Source organism: Lactuca saligna, chromosome 1 (assembly GCF_052625555.1).
Source record: "Lactuca saligna cultivar CGN05327 chromosome 1, ASM5262555v1, whole genome shotgun sequence".
NCBI classification, from domain to species: domain Eukaryota; kingdom Viridiplantae; phylum Streptophyta; class Magnoliopsida; order Asterales; family Asteraceae; genus Lactuca; species Lactuca saligna.
In genome coordinates this window covers 59,618,534-59,640,260 of record NC_136417.1, presented here as the reverse complement: position 1 = coordinate 59,640,260, position 21,727 = coordinate 59,618,534, and the positions used below count along the sequence as shown (strand labels likewise).

The 21,727-nt window shown below is 33.5% G+C and overlaps 2 protein-coding genes and 1 long non-coding RNA gene across 8 annotated transcripts; 1 reads left to right on the top strand and 2 right to left on the bottom strand.

Moving 5' to 3' along the window:
* Positions 1-3,228: 3,228 nt before the first annotated feature.
* LOC145037209 (G-type lectin S-receptor-like serine/threonine-protein kinase LECRK3) lies at positions 3,229-5,841 on the bottom strand. The gene has a single exon (XM_078985818.1). It carries the CDS (start codon positions 5,746-5,748, stop codon positions 3,355-3,357), a length of 2,394 nt encoding a protein of 797 aa, XP_078841944.1. The 5' UTR covers positions 5,749-5,841; the 3' UTR covers positions 3,229-3,354.
* A 5,610-nt stretch (positions 5,842-11,451) lies between these two features.
* On the top strand, positions 11,452-13,550 carry LOC145037194 (uncharacterized). 6 transcript variants are annotated; one of them, XR_013678680.1, is made up of 6 exons: positions 11,573-11,802; positions 11,957-12,008; positions 12,208-12,313; positions 12,479-12,673; positions 12,766-12,825; positions 13,221-13,550. It is a non-coding gene; the product is annotated as an uncharacterized LOC145037194 (long non-coding RNA). The 6 variants fall into 6 exon arrangements; XR_013678674.1 differs by having other exon boundaries at positions 11,452-11,802; positions 11,957-12,313; XR_013678668.1 differs by having other exon boundaries at positions 11,574-12,008.
* Positions 13,551-15,158: 1,608 nt separating this feature from the next.
* On the bottom strand, positions 15,159-17,379 carry LOC145037187 (G-type lectin S-receptor-like serine/threonine-protein kinase LECRK3). Its single transcript, XM_078985786.1, has 2 exons — positions 16,055-17,379; positions 15,159-15,940 (listed from the first exon to the last, which is right to left on the bottom strand). Exon 1 carries the CDS (start codon positions 17,376-17,378, stop codon positions 16,482-16,484), a length of 897 nt encoding a protein of 298 aa, XP_078841912.1. The 5' UTR covers position 17,379; the 3' UTR covers positions 15,159-15,940; positions 16,055-16,481.
* Between the last annotated feature and the right edge of the window lie 4,348 nt (positions 17,380-21,727).

The window sequence follows — 21,727 nt, the reverse complement described above, 5'->3', positions numbered from 1 at the left end:
ATGTTGATACTCGTTTTCAAATTAACTTGTATTCTTAGGTCAAAAATAGACAGGTACTGATGCAGCCTTTTGAGAAGATGGAGCATATACAAGACCCATCTTTATTTTTGTTTATACTTTGGGTGTCTATCAAACTGTACAAAACACGCTTGTATTTACAATTACTATATTAATGCAATGGTTGTTGTCACTTGTTTTTACTATTTTGCATTGTTATGATACTGTACATGATGTTCTCCACCCTAGAACGAATTCCGCCATTCTCGGTTTTGGGTTGTGACACATACAACTCGTCGAGTCCACTCATGTAACTCGTCGAGTAGCTATAGTTCTTGATTCATACAGTGGATTTTCGAGCCATGCACGGGCTCGATCCACTATTCCAAAGTCTATTCCTCACATAAAGTTGCAAAATTTACGTGAAACTAAAGAGATATAGGCTCAACACACTCTAGGGCTAGGGTTTAAGACAAAGGGGCTTCACTAATAACTTATTGATTGATGCTTTAAGACATTCTGGACCATCACAAGGACTCTCTAGAACTATAAAGAGGCCCAAAGGAGGCTAAGGTTCCTTTAAACAGGGTGAAAAACCCCGGGATTTAGGGTTTCATCTGCCAGCTCCTACTCGCCGAGTCCCAATATGGACCCGTCGAGTAGGTCACTTATCACGCGATTCCACCCCGCTGCTACTCAACGAGTAGGGCAACCAACTCGTTGAGTAGGGCTTAACCCAAGAAATCTTATTTAAAACAATACCTGTGAGTCGGGGCCTTACAGGTGATGAAATGATCTTTCTTTGATCCAAAGTCTACTGCCAAAGTTTAAGTAAGTTCTTTCTCATTTTTTTTGATATAAAAGAGAACTCTATTTTTTTTGGTAAAAGATTGTTGGGTTGGACTCTATTTATGTGAATATAAACTTTAGATAATATGTGAAATTGTGCTGATAAAGAAGGGTAGTTCTACAATTTTCTTCCTAATTAAAAATCTTGTAGATGCTCTATAATAGTCAACATAAATGTTCAAAGAATCAAATGCCAGGAGAAAAGACAATTTCCGAAGACCAGTATGCAAACACAATGTTTTCTTTCACCAAACATATATTACCATTTACTTTTTGGTCAGAATGGGAATTTAATTCCATTCCGGTCCAACACTTGGTTTCAAATGCTTCCCACAAAGTCTCCTTCCATTGTAGGAATACGTAAGTCGCACTTGGTCCGCCTAATTCAATGAGATTTAACAGGAATCGACATTCCATTACAATCCTTCTTTCGGATGCAAGATATGAAACAATAGAAAAGATATATTCGGAAATGCAAAATATGATAGGAAATGCAGAAATATGGTTATATTATACTTTGAAATCAAATAGTAATGAGTATTTAACTTTGGTATTTCATTGTTAATGTTTGGTTTTTGATTCTATATTTATTTGATGCTTTTGGTATTTAAATGATAATGTTTGATTTGGGATTGTATAATTAATTTTTTGAGTTTATATTACTCATTTGCGAGGGATCAGCAATGGAAAAGAAAAAAAAACATATATTAAATTTGAGAGGGATCAGCGACAGAATATAAAAAAACATAGAATAGAGTTTGCGAAGGATTAGCGACGGATTAATGGCGCCGAGTTTTGTCGCTAAGGTCCTAAATAATTGTATTAAGTGACGAATTTGCAATGGATGATCTGTCGCTGAGGTCGTTGCAAGGAAAAAGTAATCCGTCGCTAAATTTGTCGCTAGGTTATTAGCCACACTTTAATTGGCTAGAGAGTATGTTTATCGTTTATCCGTCGCAAACGTCCTTTAGTGACAGAATAGCGAGGGATTTTTCCTTCTTTGAAACCCTTGTTTCTAGTAGTGATAGTAGTATTGACGAAAAACCCATCATAATCTAGAGTAGCTCTATAATAACATTCTCCAGAGGGAACTGTGTCTCTTGGAGTAAGACTAAATCTTTTGCCATTTCTTTTCAATATATAAATGTATTCCATTGCATTATAAATCACTTTTTCACTGTTATTTGTGGAATTGGTCGCATCAGCCGTGCCAATGGAATCATAAGCACCATAACCTGAGAAGTTTGTTGCACTGATTGTACGGTTGTTAAGAACAAGATTTCCATAACCTGGTAGGCAACAGGGTATTTGCTATTTGCTGGAAAATCAAAACTACCCCACTTGCGAGATCAAGGATCTCTAAAATCTTTATGCCCATTTTAGTTTTTTTTTTTTTTTTTTTTTTTTTTTTTGACAAGAAGGTTACTTGTTCAAGTCATAGTACAATGTCTTTGCAAAATGCAATGAAATACGATAGACAAAGACTCCCTTTTGCAGCTATTGCATTCAATTTTTATCTTTCTAGCTAAGTTAACACTATTACAAAAACGGGTATTACCAACAAAATTTAGCGATTGAAAAATCTGTCGGTAACAGAGACGGAATACCGATGGATTTCCGACCGAGTAAGAAAATCTACATATCATGATTTTAGCGACGGTTAGCAACATATTCCGTTACAATGTACCGACCGTTTACCGACGGAAATCAACAACATTTTATATGCCCGTCGGTAATCTGTTGGTAAAATTGTGAATTTTTTTTTTTTTTTTTTTTTTTTTTTTTTTATATATATATTTGGGGCAATTTGGTAAATACCATAGATGGTGAGCTTTAATTAGTCAAACTTGGTGAGGCTCAAAGATTACTCCGTGCCCCCCTTTCTCTATTTGAACGACGACTGACAGGCAAGAACCATCAGCATCGCCGCCTGCTGCCACTCCGGTTCTCTTGAGTCAGCTGCCGCCCTCGAAGGTGTTATAAGGCATTGCTGCTGCAGCTGCTGGATCACACCCTTGGATCGGATTTGAGCTTACTTCTCCATCTTTTTGTAGAAAAACCCTAATTCAGTAGCTATTTCCGACGGATTTTTTCCGCCGCTAAAATCTGTCGGTAATACCTAGTTTTTGAGTAGTGAAACCCCGTTAAACTCCCATTGGAGATGGCCTTATCAAAAACAAATCCATTAACCGAATAATTATCCGCTAACAAAGTTCGCAAAAACAAAAAGTCAAGAACATTAAACATCTACTAGTCTTGTTAATTATGTGAAAATCCTAAAATCTAGAAGAAAAATAACACATTTTCATATTTGACATAATCTGGATAGTAGGCATCAACGATAATTAACCACCCTAGCTAGTTTCTCAAAGTGTGCGACAATTAAACGGAATTTTACAATCTTTATTTCTATACATATCATGGAACATTGTGCTAGCATAGAAACTAACCATAAGAAACAACATATAGGATTTACCAGGAGAAAATATATAGTAGAGTAACTAGAGATCAGTAATTGGTAACAGAGACAGAGCATGGACATGGAGGTTCTGCCACCTCAATTCCTCCTTCAAGCATCTGGATCACCTTCCTCATGGTTGGCCTCAAGGATGAGTTCTCTTGTACACACCAAAGGCCAACCATGACAAAAGTTGCAAGTTTCTTGTAGTCATCAAATGCTTCCAGATCGTTCTCAACAAATGTATCCAGTCGACCTTCTTGATAGCAATCCCAGGCAAGATCAGTTAAAACCGCCACCCCTTTCTCACCACTCTCGTAAACCAAGCTCTTTCGGCATGAAATGATCTCTAGCAGCAACACACCAAAGCTGTACACATCAACCTTTACTGTGACAGGAGTGTTCCTAAACCATTCAGGAGCAACATAACCTTTTGTTCCTCTTATTCCAGTGTTTGTATGACTTTGATTCATCATCAACAGCTTCGCCAATCCAAAGTCAGAAATCTTAGCATTGAAGTAGTCATCAAGAAGTATATTCTGAGGCTTTATGTCACAGTGAATGATCTGGGTGCTACACTCTTCATGAAGGTATGCGAGTCCCTTAGCAATCCCAACAGCAATATAACTCCTCTGTCTCCATGTAGGTCTTGCGTCCCCGAAAAGGAACATTGCCAAAGTGCCATTGCTCATGTACTCATAAACCAATAGGCGCTGCTCACCATCATCACAATAACCAAGAAGCTGCACCAAATTTTTATGATGAGTTTTTGCAATGGTGTCAACCTCGGTTTTGAATTCCTTTTCACCATTATGAACCACTGTATTCAACTTCTTCACAGCGACAGTCTTTTTCCCTATCACACCTTTATAGACTATCCCGAACGCCCCCTTTCCCAGTTCATCCTTGAACCCATCAGTAGCTTCAACTAATTCTTGATACGTAAAACGAGGTAGATTGCTTTCAACAGCTTTCCTAATTGGATACGAATTTCTTGGCTTCTTCTTGTATATTACAAAGAAACCGACACAAATCACACCAATCAATACAAAGATAACAAATACAGAAGTACCTAAGAGAGCGGATCCTACAACTATCAGATTTTTTCGATCTTTATTTTCTCCCGGAAGCCGAGTAGAGTTTTGAAGAGGATGATCACCAATCTGGTATTTCACGAACGCCCTCACATTAGCTGAAGCAACCTTCCTCCCGTTAGAAAGTGGAAGCTTCTTCTTCCAACATTGGGTGTCCCTATATATTGCAACAGCACAGAAACAATCTTCCAAGCAGGAACTTTTACAGGTGTTTTCATTACTTGGGTTCATGTGCACATAGTCTGAAAATGGCCAATCAATATTTTGGAGCTCGATGAAATCAAACATGCCTCGCCCATTATTGGAGTCAACTTCATCACATGTTGGAGTGAAATCAGGCTTGCAATCACCACTTGGATTATTTGGATCAACCAATGAGAAACCCTTTGGGCATTCACAGTTTGGCTGGTTACCATCAAAACTGCAAACGTTGTTAAACCCACAAGCTCCAGTGTTCGAAGCATCATTTATATCCGCACATATGTTATCTGGCACGAACCATATAACTTTCCAAGTTGTATTGGAGGTGGGATTCTTGAGGAAGTAATATTGACGAAAAACCCCATCAGAGTCTAGAGTAGCTCTGTGATAATAATCTCCAGAAGGAAGTGAGCCTCTTGGAGTAAGAGCAAATCGTTGGCCATTTCTTCTCAATATATACATGTATCCCGTTGCATCGAAGATCACTTGTTCACCGGAGTTTGTTGAATTGGTGGCATCATGAGTGTCGCTGGTATAGTAAGCATCATAAGCATTACCTGAAAGTATATCTCGAGTGTTAAGAACAAGATTTCCATCTTCTTTGAAACGTAACTGGAATCGTCCACCAGAGTAGTTTGTTGCACTGGTTGTTGAATTCATCCCTCCACCTATCTCCATAACCTGAGTCGGCAACAGTGTGTCTGCTGGATAATCAAAACTACTCCATATCTTGCTTGAATTGCTACCAAAAATCATGAAGTTACCTGTATCATTCATAAAACCTGATGCAACACCGGAAATGGATCCAGATCTCCATACCTCTGTGCCCTGAGGATCCGTGAGTACGAGTCCACTTTCACGAAGTAGCTCAACTTTGGATCCTGTAGGCACCATCCGACCTTCTTCTGGATACCAGACGATGGTCTTGTCAGGTATCTTCTCGTACCATATGGATAACAAGAAATTATCGTTACCCTGAACTTGTTTGAACCCAAAGGCAAATTCACCAGATGATGAAAGCCATGGTTTCACATCGGATGTGGCTGTGAGTGATGCACCAACAGATACAGAACCACCATTCTGTTGTGCAGCTATGAAACGTAGTAGGAATATAGTTAGAAAGACGAGACGCAGTAGGACTAGCGCCATATGAAAAATGGGTGAATGATAGATAGACAACAGTGAGGAAATTTGGGTTTACTAAATAATAAGATCATTGATTCAAGGTCAACAGAAGAAAGACTTTTGGAGTCCACAAATAATGGAATAAGTGTTTTATGGGGTAGAAGATTCCATACTGATTATGACGATTCCTTACTAACAATTGTTGGACCATTTTTTTTTTGTGGTCATCATTCAATGGGAATCCAATGTGTATGATCGATGAGGTAGCAATGAATGCAAAAATAGCCTAATGGAAAGCAATATGGAAGACGTAAAATATGTGGTATGTGATGTTACATTTCAGAATGGTACAAACTTTTTGTAATTTCAGAAGAGGATCCTGAAGCATTTTTAATGCTTAAAAAAAAAAAGTAACACAAAATTGAAAATTTTATCAAAAGTGTTTAAACCAAAATTTAAATTGTCACTTTGGTTCAAAAAGTTTTTAACTAGCACCACTTATTTATTTTGTTGCGTTTTTTGTCCAAAACATTTTGATAAATCTTAAAATAACCGATTCCCCTTTTTAGTTTTGTTTTTGCATTTTTTTTAATACAAAAACTAAAAAAATAAAAATAAATAAAATACCACTAACCCCATCTTCTCTCTCTCTCTCTCTCTCTCTCTCTCTCTCTCTCTCTCTCTCTCTCTCTCTCTCTCTCTCTCTCTCTCTCTCTCTCTCTCTTATATTTGGTTTTCATCCAGATGGAATATATGGACACATTATCATTGCCGAAATTTATAAATGTCGCCACCACCGTCGGAAGTTACTAAATCTGCCACCAGCGCCGATCTAACCACCACTACTAATTGGGGTCACTACAAGAAAGTCAGGGGGATTACCGGTGAAGTCTGTCGTCGCGAAAGATAGGGATCGTCGTTGCTAAAGGTACTAGCGGCGACATGTCACTGCAAAAACGTCGTCGCTAATGGTCTGTTGGTCACCGCTAATGCGAAGACGTCGCCTCTATTGGTTTGTCGCCGATCATACTTACTCGTCGCTGTTAAAACATCGATGCTGCTAATACTGTTCTGAAGCCGCTAAAGATGTCAGCGCAAAAACTATTTTTCGTTTTTTTATTTACTATTAAAATTATAAAAACATTATATCATTTATAAAATATGGTAGGATTTTATAGAAATATTAACCCATATACAATAAAAAACAATAACATTTATAAAATATTAATTCATATAACCTTAAGTATTCTTCTAAACAAAACATTTCATAAACCCTAAAATTCGTACTCATCATCATCACTCTCATCATTTCCTTCATTATTGTTTGGTGGTTATAATGAGCGAAATCACTCTTCCAATGCCGCAGAACACGTCGGATCATTTAATACTGTTTGCAGCATTTTGAACTACAATATATATATATATATATATATATATATATATATATATATATATATATATATATATATATATATATTTCCAACATATCATAATAGTACTATACTTTCTAACAATTACCAAAATAAAGAAATTCCAACATATCTAACTATAAACAACATAACATTATAGCATTCTACTTTCCAAAATTTACCAAACTACAAAATATCAACATATCAAAGCATAACTAACATGTCATTATAGCATTCTACTAGGCAAGGCGGCAGTCGAATGTATGGAGGGGGAAGAAAGGATCGTAGTTAGGGCAAGAAGGAAAGTGGAGGATAAAAAAGAAGGCGGTGTTCAAAATTTTAGGGATTTCATTTTCCCCCTATCTATTAAACGCGCTTTTCATTAAAATTATAAAGCGGCACGCATAGAGGATGCCCATTTAAGATACAGCGCCCTCCGTGTTTTTAATTTTTTTCTCGTATGACGCTAATTTAAGGTCACGCAATAATGCGTGACCTAAATCCTTAAATTTTTTGAAGAGATGAAACTTTTTTAACGTTACTCTCTTTTGCGTAACATAATTCAATGAGTGTCGTGATTTGCGCGCCGTAAAAGGCTATTTTTCTTGTAGTGAATGCATCTTTCTCAGCTAAATACATTAAGTCCACGTCTCCAACCTTCAGATCTGAATCAACATGATGTCTAGATGGATAAAGTTTCCAACTTTATCCATAATGATGCCACAATCATTCAAGATCTAAACTTCAATACACAAAAATGACCTAAAAGACCAAGATAACTTGCATAGATACAAGGGAAGGCAAAAGATCATAACTTTCCTAGTCCAAGAGGTCCAAGAAAACATTCTAAACTGATCAAAAGGTGTTGGAGTCCAGATCTAAAAATACAAAGTTCTTGGGACCTTGGAGAGTAACAAAGACCAAATACACTTAGATCCAAAGATGAAATGCAATAAAGCTTAGAACTTTATAACTTACAAAGGTCTAGAAAGTAGATGAAAGTTGAGATCTTCAATTGCCAAGCTTCAAGGATCAATCTTGCATGAAACAGTTGCTCCAAACCACTAGAAACTCCAAAAATAGATGAGAGAGGAGGGGGAGGCTCAAATCTTGAATATGGAGACTAGGGTTTCTCCTAAGAGGTTCTAGATATGATGGAGGTTAAGAAGATACCCTAAAACATGAATCCGTACCCTTAAATACCTTGAAAACCCTAAATATTTTGTGGGCTTTAGGGTGCACTATTCTCACATCGTGAGAATATACTCTCACCTCGTGAGGTTTCTCACGCCGTGAGAATTACTTCTCACCCTGTGAGAACGGGTTTCACTCAATTTCATTCCAACTTAAACAATCAAAGCTTCTGTGTTAAGCACAAACACCGCTCCCTGGGTGCGGTCTAAATGCAGTTGAGGCCACATTACGACCTTAAGAGGGAGTGTTTCTTCCTTTGTTTTGATTGGTCACTTGTCGTTACCGTTTCCAAACGGTCAAAGCTCAAAAAAATAAATTTTTTTACTACCACTTTAAATTAGGGATGAGCAAATGGACCGGGGAACCGGCCGGAACTGGAACCCGATGGAACCGGTTGGGCCGGGACCGGGACGTTATTTTTGTAGATTTTTGGAACCGGGAACCGGTAGGAACCGGAACCGATATAACCGGAACCGGTAGAACCGGCAAAAACCGGAACCGTATGATGCTATTTTTCAAGGACCGGTTCCAACATTTGAAGACACGACAAGAACCGATAGGAACTGGGAACCGGTAGAACCGGACCGATAGAACCGCCGGGTTGGTTCGGTTCTTGATTTTGGCCAAAGCCGGTTCCCGGTTCCGGTCCGGTTTGGGCCGGTTCCCGGTTCCGGGCCGGTTCGGGCCGGTTCCGACCGATTCGGTCCTTTTGCTCATCCCTACTTTAAATACCTAATCATATTAACCAAAATCACTCACAAACACTTTATTCTTTTACAATCTTCTTTATTTTAAAACCTACAAAAATGTCATCATCAAAAAATCCCACCTACAAAAGAACACCCAGTAGAAAAACCACAATTCCAAGACCTTCACTCGATCAACCGGTTTATTCGCCTCCTTTTTACACTACCGGGATATGCTTCCCTATTTTCCCTAGGATTTTTTTTTAATGACATGTTTTTTTTTAAATAATGTAATGGTTTTATTTTTAATTAATGAAATCTTTTGTTTTTAATTAAAACTAAAAATTTTATTTATTTAAAAAAGATGTGTGGCACCACTCCTAGGGTGTGACATGAAATCATATTTTTGTGGTAGTCGCTGAGGTGTCGCCTGCACGACAATAAAGGGAGTGTAACTTTTGTGGTACCACTGCATCCAACCTAATTCGGGGCTGACAAGGACGAAACATAATCCATAGAGAAGTAAAGAAGCTCGCATCTCCCCATACACTACTAGAAAAAAAGGTGTTTTCCTACGGATAATAGCTACGGAAAATTTCCGTAGCTAATTAGCTACGGAATGGCTACGGATTAGCTACAGAATTGGACGCCCTAATTTAGTAACAGAATAGCTACGGAATAGCTACGGCATAACTACGGATTCAATTCCGTAGGTATTCCGTAGCTAATTAGCTACGAGATAGCTACGACATCACTACGGATTCCACTCCGTAGCCATTCTGTAGCTAATTAGCTTCGGAATAGCTACGGAATAGTTACGGATGTTAACCTGTAGCTATTCCGTAGCTACTTAGCTACAAAATGGCTATGGAATAGCTACGCATATAATATTAAACCATTAAATGAATAAAGGATCTCGAAGGTGCAAACGACTGTATCAACACTATTAATGACTATAAGTTGTTGAAAATAAAGATAATCGTGTATAATAGAGGTGGGAAAAAGACGAAGAGAAAAAAACGATGTTTAATGCCCGGAAAATCAAAAATAATAAAATCCGTAGCAACTCCGTAGCTAATTAGCTACGGATTAGCTACGGATTTTTTTTATTTTCTATTTTTCGGGCACCAAACGTCGTTTTTTTCGCTTCGTTTTTTTTTTACACTTCTACTATACATCATTATCTATACTTTCACCAACTTATAGATATTAATAGCATTCATAAAGTCGTGTGGACCTTCGTGATCAAGTATTCGTTTCATAGTTTTAACAATGTAATTACTATACTTTTCACCAAATTGTGATGAATTTATTTTTGTATATGTATATTTACATACATGAAAGAGTTGTGGTATATGTGTACGTGTATGTGTGTGTGTATACGTGTTTGTGCGTATTTATATGTGAACGTAGATCATAAGCGTGTTAAACCATTAAACGAGTAATGGATCTCATATGTGCACACAACTTTATGAATGATATTAATAGCTATAAATTGGTGAAAATAGAGATAATCATGTATAATAGAGGTGTGAAAAAAACGAAGCGGAAAAAACGACGTTTGGTGCCCGAAAAACTGAAAATAAGAATTATCCGTAGCTAATCCGTAGCGAATTAGCTACGGACTAGCTACGGAATTCTAACGGAAAGCACATTCCGTAGCTAATCCGTAGGTAATTACCTACGGATTAGCTACGGAATGTGCTTTCTGTTAGAACTCCGTAGCTAGTCCGTAGCTAATTCGCTACGGATTAGCTACGGATAATTCTTATTTTCAGTTTTTCGGGCACCAAACGTCGTTTTTTCCGCTTCGTTTTTTTCACACCTCTATTATACATGATTATATCTAGTTTCACCAACTTTTAGCTATTAATATCATTCATAAAGTCTTGCGCACCTTCGGGATCAAGTACTCGTTTAATAAGTACTCGTTTAATTGTTTAACAATATAATGACTATATTTTTCACCAACTTGTGATGGATTTATGTTTGTAGACATGAATGAGTTGTGGTATATATGTATGTGTATATGTGTATGTATACGTTTTTGTGAGTATTTATATGTGAACGTAGATGATAAGCATTAGAGTTTAAAACCATTAAACGTGTAATGGATCCCGTATGGGCACACGACTTTATGAATGACATTAATAGCTAAAGGTTTTAGAAAATATAGATAATCATGTATAATAGAGGTGTGAAAAAAACGAAGCGGAAAAAACGACTTTTGGTGCCCGAAATGTCGAAAATAAGAATTATCCGTAGCTAATCCGTAGCTAATTAGCTACTACGGACTAGCTACGGAATTCTAACGGAAATAATAATAATAATAATAATAATAATAATAGAAATAATAATAATAATAATAATAAGATGTTTAAATAGAATAGTCAAGCATATTAGTATGGATGTGGCATGCCCGGCCGGTTGGTAAGTTTGTGATATTGTACGTAGGTAACCCAAGTTTGAATCCCTCCCACGTTTTTTTTTTTTTTTTTGCAGGCCGTAGTTTTTTTTGCTTTTTTTTTTTTTTTTTTTTTTTTTTAAATTTAAAATGCCCATCTTTTGCTGGGATTAGTATGTTGGACGAACAAAACCCCCCTTCTCCTTCGACGTTGCTGAACCGCGAACAGAAAACAAAAAAAAAATCGCTGAAGGCCTGAAGCTTCCCGTCATCCGAGCCGTCGCTACCCCTAGCTGCCCGTCGCCGCTGTCGACCCTCATTTTCTTCCCCGGCGCATTGCTCTCCTCTCTCTTGGCCTCTTTGCTCGATTCATTCTTCCCCACAGGTAAAACCCTAGTTTATTTTTATTTTTTTGAAATTACTTCATGCAGGAAACATACACTGCCCACTGTTTCTTTTTTTCTTCATCTTCTATTCTGAAATTGGTGCTTTACAAGGATAACCACATCATTTATTGCTAATTTGATTTGGGTGTGAAGAATCAACTAGAGACTATGAGCTGGACTTTTTTGTTGAATATTTGGGCTTAAGGTATTCAAAATCGGATGGATTTTTTGTTGAATTTATAGACTTAAGGTGTTCAAAATCATACAGTATGCTTTATTAAATGTTACAAAGTTTGCCCACCAGGTGTTTGTTAAAATTCCTTATTTAACTATTTAAAGTTTATGTGTGCTTTCATCTATTTGTTTCTGACTGAAACTGGGATGGAACTTGGTTTCTCTTATAGATGATGGTAGAGAGGATGATAAAAGCTTTCAAGAATGCATTTGATGAAAACATGGTTGTATAAAGCTTGCATTAGCCCGTTAACCTGAGACGGAAGATAAAAACGAGTATTAATCGGATTTTTCCCCTTCCTGATACATAATTTCGTTGTATTTTCCTTTTATTTTTGATGAATCTTTTTTCGTATCTTTGTGTTTTGATGCGTTTTATGTTGCAATAAATCTTATAATGGAATATCTATATATGATTTCTAAATTTTTAGGGCATCGCAGGAAACCTCAGGGCTTATGGAAATCCATCTGAGGAATGTAAATATGATTTGGAAACTTTATAAGTGATGAAGAAAAACCAAGTGTGCATGCCTCTAGTTTGGACTTTGAGGAAGAAATAACATAAATCCAAGATTTTTGCCATTGAAATCCATGATGGAGGAGACAACCTATGATTTCAAGTCCTAAATTTTGACAGTAAGCTTTTATTTCAATTTAAAATTATGTGTGATTGGTGGTTTTATTAGATAATATGCAAACATTTGTTAAAGTTCTTTATTATTTTCCAGGTTGAATATAATACCAAGAAGAAAGGATTGAATTCCAAACTGCCCCATCTTTGTAAGCATGTGAGTACTGTTGTGTACCTTTTGTAAGCCAAAATCTTTACTACAATTTTAATCTTCAATCAGCGTAATGTATTTTGCTTACATTACAAATAGGCCCAGTCAAATTTAATGTTTGTTAAATAAATATTCCCACTCTCATGTCTTTTTTTATTTATTTATTTGTTTTTTATTATATGAACCTACTATCCTTTCCTTATTTAGTTTTTTGTTAAAGCAACAAATTTCCAAAAATTATAAAATCATTATAATTGTTTAAAAAAACTAATCGTCTCAAAAAACTAATTTGTAAAAGAAATTACTTGCACCTGTCGCTTAGCGCGGATAAACGGCTAGTAATAAACTAAAGTACATTGCTAATATTGTTTAACTATTGAATTGTATTGCCATTTTTTTAGGTTGATAGGTTGCGCGCACAAGTTTCTACAATGGAACAATAGCAACAACAAATGCAAGAACAAATGGAAATGGTTATGTGGATGATAAATATGTCTGGAAAACAATCTCGTGCTCCCCCCAATAATCTGAGGACAATTGAATTTGTAAACATCTGGTAGTGTTTGTTTTGTTAATTAGTGCTTACTTTTGTCAAACTTAGTATTAGTCAATAAGACAATGAAATGGAATGTGTCAAACTTAGTATTAGGGACGAACGTGGTATTTGACAAAAAATTGAATGAATTATTACTTATTTTTGTATATGGTATTTGAGACAAATGTGAATTGAATGTGGTATTTGACAATAAATTGGAAATTTTTAAATTTTTATTTTTTTATATATAAAACAAAGTTAGCTACGGAATATCCGTAGCTATTTAGGTCCGTAGCTATTTGGATCCGTAGCTATTTTGGTTCGTAGCTATTCCGTAGCTATTTAGCTCCGTAGCAATTCTGTAAGAATTTCGTAGCTATTTTTTTCTGTAGCTATTCCGTAGCTATGGTAGCTACGGAATTTTCCGTAGCTATTCTGTAGCGGTTCCGTAGCTAATCCGTAGCTATAATTTAGCCACGGGTCATTATGCTACAGCTATTTTTCCGTAACAATTCCGTAGCTATCCGCTTATAGCTACGGAATAGCTACGGATTGTGCTGTAGCTATTGATTCAGTTTTCTAGTAGTGATATTCAACAAAACTTATGGATGTTGAAATAATTTAACGTCAATGAAATACTTTAATTTCGTCACATAGTATTTTATGACTTCGAAATACTTTTAACTTCCTCATATATTTTTTGAGTGTGGAACTATAATGTGAGGAATTTAATTTGAATACTTTAATCTCTATGAAATACTGTAATGTCCTGATATTGTTTTTTATGTCTTTGAAAAAACTTTAACTTCCTCAAATATTTTGTCAAGGTGGAACTATGATGTCTATGAAATGAGGGATCTAATTTTTCAAACTAAATTTGTAGAAAATGAAGCGTTTAATTTAATGTCATGGAAATAATACAACAAAACTTATTAGGTGAAAATCCTAAAATCGAGAAGAAAACATAACCCATTTATATTTTTTTAAACGGTAAATCTACTTTATGCTTTAATTGCTCCTGAATCAATTTATGTCCGAGTAAGGACTTGAATCCTCGACTTCAAGAAGAAAGACACTATCTGATAACAAGTGTGAATCTACATTGATTGAAATGTTAATCTACACATGGAAAAAAACTCATCTAACTAAACACGTAGAATTGACACCTGTTACCACTTATTAATTTCTTTAGAGTGTTGGATATGGACAACACACAAACACCGCACCCTTCATCCGTTTTTGGGCGTTATACAACTGCCGTTGCTTCCGGTTGCCTTCTCCACCTTCGTCTATCATTGTTTCTTTGTTTTTATCTGTGACCGACTAGCCTTATGAATAAATTCTCCACCATTTTAATTAATGATGAGTTTGATTTCCCAAAGTAAATTCATCCTGATTTTCCATAAAACAATTTAATATATCTAATTCCAATCATCTTAAATAAGTAATTCATATATGGATACCAGAATTTGAGTCACGGCTAATGGAAAAAATATTAAAAAAAATAGTGATAGGCAAATTGCCAAATTATATGGACCATCACTTTTAAATTATATTTATTTTAATTGATATATATTTTTTTTTAAATTATGTTTTATTTTTGCTATTAAAATTTTATTTGTCTTAGATTGTATTTTTTAACTTATGTTTGATAGTTGGTATTAAAAGTTAAAATTATAATTATTTTATATGATATTATTGATAACCATACGTGATATATAATCAAATTTTTTCAACTATTTATTTATCATTCCAACAAATTGGACTAATTGGATCCCAGTAAGTTTGAATCCTAGATTTGCGCTTCTTTTGATAAATAACACATTCATATATTTGACATAATCAACTATTAAAAACAAAACTAGACATTTATTAAACACAACTAATACTAACATATAGAAATCTCACTATATTTTCCTAAACATCCGTCAACACTCAACACATACAAAAAGAACCTAATCTACTAAGAAGGAAAAAAAATATATAAAAAGAAACAAGAAAGTTATTTCATCTGCTTTTTACTCTCATAGGACCAAGTTATATCCAACTTATATAGAGTATATACTTATTTCACCAATCTTATTAAGTACATAGGACCAACTTTTATAGATAATACTTATTTCACCAATTCTATGAAGTACCCTATGCGGGACTCAACGACACAAACTAATATCTACAACACACTAGGTATAAGATCCACATATTACATTAGTTTATTTAAAAGAAAAAACTAATATAAAATTCTAAACATTTAAGAAGTTTGAATTTATAAGAAAAATAAGAAAAATATTGAATTATAAAAAATAAAGTGTTTTTTTTTTTTTCTAAATTTAAACAAATAATTTAGATAAATAAATAAAAAAAATTAATGAAACTGTAATATAGTAATTTTGAAATTAAAAAGAAAGTTCATTAAAAAAATTAATATACATTTATTATCGCATTTAAATACTATGTGAAATCAATAAAATAGAAAAACCATTCACCCTATTCATTTGTGCCCTTGAATTTTATTTAATCTTCACCGCTATCCTTCAACTTTACTTGATATGACTCCAACATCAACATTTTTTTGATTACTTCAACCTACAACCAAACATACCAAATTAGGTAGTCTACTTTATATAATTCCAAGTTTATGATTGAATCGTATTTAGAAATAAACATATTTCTCAACATCAACATACATATAGGATTTACCTGGACATATATAGCAGAGTAACTAGAGTTCAGTAACTGGTAATAGAAAGAGAGCATGGACATGGAGGTTCGGCCACGTCAATTACTCCTTCAAGCATCTGGATGACCTTCCTCTTGGTAGGCCTCAATGACGAGTTCTCTTGTACACACCAAAGACCAACCATCACAAATGTTGCAAGTTTTTTGTGGTCATTTAAGGCCTCCAAATCATTCTCAACAAATGCATCCAGTCGACCTTCTTGATAGCAATCCCATGCAAGATCAGTTAAAACTGCCACCCCTTCATCATCAGTCTCAAAAGCCAAGCTTTTTCGGCATGAAACGATCTTTTCTTTCTCTGGGAAGCCGATGACGGTTTTGAAAAGGACATTCAGCTATCTGGTATTTCACGAACGCCTTCACGTTATCTGTAGCACCCATAATCCCGTTAGAGAGTGGAAGTCTCTTCTTCCAGCATTTGGCGTCCCTGTACATTGCAACAACACAAAAACAATCTTCCAAGCAGATACAATACAACTTCCCAGCTTGCATTGCCAGTGGAATTGTTAGGGTAGTTGTATGGTCTAAAGACCCCATCAGAATCGAGAGTAGCTATGTGATAATAATCTCCAGAAGGAACTGAGCCTCTTTGAGTAAGATACAACCTTTCGCCATTTCTTCTCAAAATATACATGTATCCCGTTGCATCAAAGATCACTCGTTCGCAAGAAGTTGTTGAGTTGGAGTCATCACTAGTACCACTACGATAGTAATCAACTAAAGAATTACCTGAAAGTATATTTCGAGTATTAAGAAGAAGATTTCCATCTTGAAGCAGACGTAACTGGAATCGTCCACCAGAGAAGTTTGTTGGACTGATTGTTGAATTCATCCCTTCACCTCTCTCTATAACCTTAGTAGGCAACAGTGTGTCTGCCGGATAATCAAAACTATCCCATATCTTGCGAGAATTGCTACCAAAAATTATGAACTTACCTGTATCATTCATAAAACCTGATGCAATAGCGGAAATGGACCCAAATCTCCATACCTGTGTACCCTGAGGATGAGTGAGTACGAGTCCACTTTCACCAAGTAGCTCAACTTTGGATCCTGTAGGCACCGTTTGACCTTCTTCTGGATACCTTATAGATAACAAGAAATTATCGGTCCCTTGAACTTGTTGGAACCCAAAGGCAAATTCACCGGAAGATGAAAGCCATGGTTTGACATCGGCTGTGGCGGTGAGTGATGCACCAACAGATACAGAACCCGTTTTCTGCTGTGCAGCTATGAAACGTAGGAAAATAGTTAGAAAGACAAGACGCAGTAGGATTAGAGCCATATGTAACTGGTGGAATGATAGGCAACAATGAGGAAATTAGGATTTATTAAATAATAAATCATTGCTTAAAGGTCTACAAATAATCCAAACAAGTCTCTTGTGGATCCTTTCCTCGTAATGACAATTGTTGACCATTTCCTTTGATTTTTCCTTGGTGTCATGTCAACAACGGAACAACAAAAAATATATATAAAATACATAAATAAATAAATAAATAAATACACGGCAGGAGACATACAATTAGCAAACTGGAAAAGCGTTTTGATTTCATAATGTTTGAAAAAAGGGAAAAGGGAAAAAAGGATATCCACAAAACCATAAAAAAAAAAAAAAATCGAGATGTATTATATATATATATATATATATATATATATATATATATATATATATATATATATATATATATATATATATATATATATATATATATATATATATATAGGTTTAAGTTCTATGGAAAACAAAAAACCCTAAAAAAAATCATAAAAATCATAAAAATGCATAAAAAAAATACTTAGAGATCACAAAACTTTTTTTTTTGAATTTTTTTATAAAAAATCGCAGCTTTTTATAAAAATTCGCTGAAAAAACAAAATAAAATATATATATATATATATATATATATATATATATATATATATATATATTTTTGTAAAAAAAAAAAGTTTTTTTTTCAAATTTTTGTCAGCGATTTTCTTTAAAAATCTGCGATTTTTTCTTAAAAAATATCAAAAAAAAGTTTTGTGATCTCTAGGTATTTTTTTATGCATTTTTATGGTTTTTTTGTTTTCCAAATAACCTTTCCCTATATATATATATATATATATATATATATATATATATATATATATATATATATATATATATATATATATATATATATATATATATATATATATAGGGTTAAGTTCAAATGAGAACACCATTTAATGTAAGAATGCGAGAACACTACTTTATATTACTATTCTACTATGAATTTTGTATATACAATGATATGGTATTATTCATCAACAAATATACGAACAATCACACATTAATATTCACATTAAACTTTTATATGTACAACTTTATGATATTATTCATCACCGAATATATGAACAATCACATATTTAACATTCACATTAGTATTTACTAAATTACTACACATATATATAAATTTTATAGTAGAATACAATATAAAATTGAATATATTCATATTATAATTACTACAATAGTATACATATTAAATTCATAGTAGAATAGTAACATAGAGTAGTGTTCTCACGTTCTCACATTAAATAGTGTTCTCATTTGAACTTAACTCTCTCTCTCTCTCTACATATATATATATATATATATATATATATATATATATATATATATATATATATATATATATATATATATATATATATATATATACACTTGCCGTTTGCCCGCGCAAAGCGGCGGCGACAAATAGTTTCTTTCAAGCAATTAGTTCCATTCGGAGACATGTTATATTTCTAACAACACTTGTACCATTATCGATAGGTTTCACAAAAATAAAAAAGTGCAATGCCAAAACGAAAAAATATTGTGGTGGTGGATTCCATGGAGGAAAAGGAGATGAATATTTGAATTAGTCTCCAGTCAACTATATTTTATGCAAAAAAATTTGGGAACTCCAATTTGAATGAACTTTTAAATTTCAAACGATTTGTCGAAAAGAAGTGTTTCAGATTTCGAATGCACCAGATACCAGAAAAGAGATATTTTAGGAGTACAAGTTGGGTCAAAATTGATGAAAATACTAATTCAATCCCTAAAAATAAGGAAATACTAATTTAAATGTACTTTTAATACTTGTATCCCTAGCATTATCATTTGTAAGATATATATTATAATATCATTATATTAATTATTGGTTGTACTTTAAACTTAAAGACTTGAACGTCTTAAAAAAATATTATTATTATATTGATTTTATTTATAGAAATAGTAAGATTTCTTTTATAAGGTAGTATATATATATATATATATATATATATATATATATATATATATATACTAGTTTATAACCCGTGATAACCACGGTTATAAAATTAATTAAATTTTCATATTAAAAAATCAAAATCATTAATAAATTATTTTAAATAAATTATTACTTAAGAGATATTTTTTTAGTTATATAAAATTATAATCGTTGATTTAAATAAATATGTGGAGTTATATCATTTTATAATTTATATTAATTTTATTTTAGTTTTTAATCTAATGTTATTAGTTTAATATAATTAAAAGGAGAAATTTTAAAATTTGAAATTTAAAATGAAGAATGAATTATTACTTTATTAAAATTAGAATGAGAAATTTAAAATTTGAAATTTGAAATGAATAATTAATAGGTAGACAAGTGGCATGATAATAAATGATATATAACATTAATGAGAGGTTCTAATTGCATAACACTTGTCAATATGACATTAAACCTATTCTTTATTAGAATATATATATATATATATATATATATATATATATATATATATATATATATATATATATATAATGATCCTATTTTATATATTTATTACTAGTATAAGATAATACAATATTTTATAAAAGTATCTTATCGAAATTACATAATCTACAAAAGTGAATTTTTTCATCTTGAAAAAAGGTTGATACCGACAACTCTAACCGGGCCCACCTAACCCCAGCCTCCAAGGGGCGAATTGGACGGGCACTTAATGGCTCACTCAACGGTTGTAGCTAATGGAGAGGCAAGGGTTTGAACCACCAACTTGTATGATATCTTGCTATTGTGCAACCCTTGTGCTAGAAAACTAGCAAGGCGTGAATCATGCTAACATCTTTTCCAATCGATGTGGTTTCATTGGTGTCGATTCACGAAATCTTCATCTAGTCTATCTCTCATCGTTCTCTAATTTCACTCCCAGTTACATAGCCGCACTCATACTATCACACAAGGATACTATTCCTTCCTAACCCTAATGATAACTATATACAATGATTACAGGATCGTATCCATTACGTAAATATACATGAAACGAAAGACAAACCAAACTTCGGTCCCATCGATGTTTATAACACAAAGTTACAACTTTGGTCTGCGTGTTATACTAATTGCTCCGTTATCACTCCAACAACATTTCTTTTTATATGTGTTATACCTTAGTTCCATTATCTCCCTCCCCCTCAACACTTATAATTTCATGTGTTTTATTTTAATTATCTAGGTGTGAGACCCGTGTATTATATGAGTTAAATAAAAATATTAAATATCCAAATATAAATATTAAGTATTTTTTAAAATTAAATGTTAAAATAAAAAAGGAAAAGATATATTTATTGCAATTTATGATCATATTTATTTATTATGTGGCTTTTTAATTTTAAAAATTAAAAAAAAACATATAAATTAACATGTGAATATTATTTATTTTAAGAATACTATAAAATGACAAGTGTCAAAACTTATGAAAGATTGTTATATAGCAAAATGAATCTTCATTTATTAGAATAGATTTAAGACTTGCATCGTAGTTCCCTTTATGACATCTTAACCACTTTAGTTTAAGTTAACTATCACATAAATTCATTCACTAACTTAATTGTATTTTTCTCTTTTATGGTTTAATTAAAACTTTATAATTCACTTCAAAGGCAAATAAATCCTTATTTTATTTTTGTTTATTTCATTTTATACCTTGATTATAACATAAATAAATTTAAGCCAAATTATCTATGTAACGGAAAACTAACCTCATTAATGAATGGATTTTCAGGTTGTTACAATTTAGTCAATTGTATGCGTTGTCGAATTGTTTGTGTGTTTATTTGTTATATTTGTCAACATATTTCATAGTGAGTTGATGGTGGTTCTGTTTTGTACGGTATGTCAAGATACTCATGCAGGCCAAAGTTATGCTAAAAGTTAGGTGCAGACCAGCTTTATGCTAAAGACAATAGGGGCGAACTAGCCATGGACTGAAAGACGATGTTTGTATGCTTGCATGTATATTGTGGTGTATTTTGTTTTGGGCTAATCATTAAGCTTTGGTTTATAGTTGTGGATTAAGTGTTTCAGGTGATCATGAGAAGGAGAAGACGTGAGTTGTACATACATTGACAACTTTCGTATTTTATGATTCTGCACTTATGAACACACTCTGATTTTTGGGTGTAACTTTCAAAACAAATGGTTTTTATGAGGCTGATTTATGACAATGACTATGTTATTCAAATTAAAAAAAAATCATTTTTTAAACAAATTGGTACGTTTCGTAGATTGTGGCGGTGAGTTCGAAGTCCCCTTTCATTCTTGATTCTATTGGAAAAGTCTTTGCATATTTACATGGTGGATTACA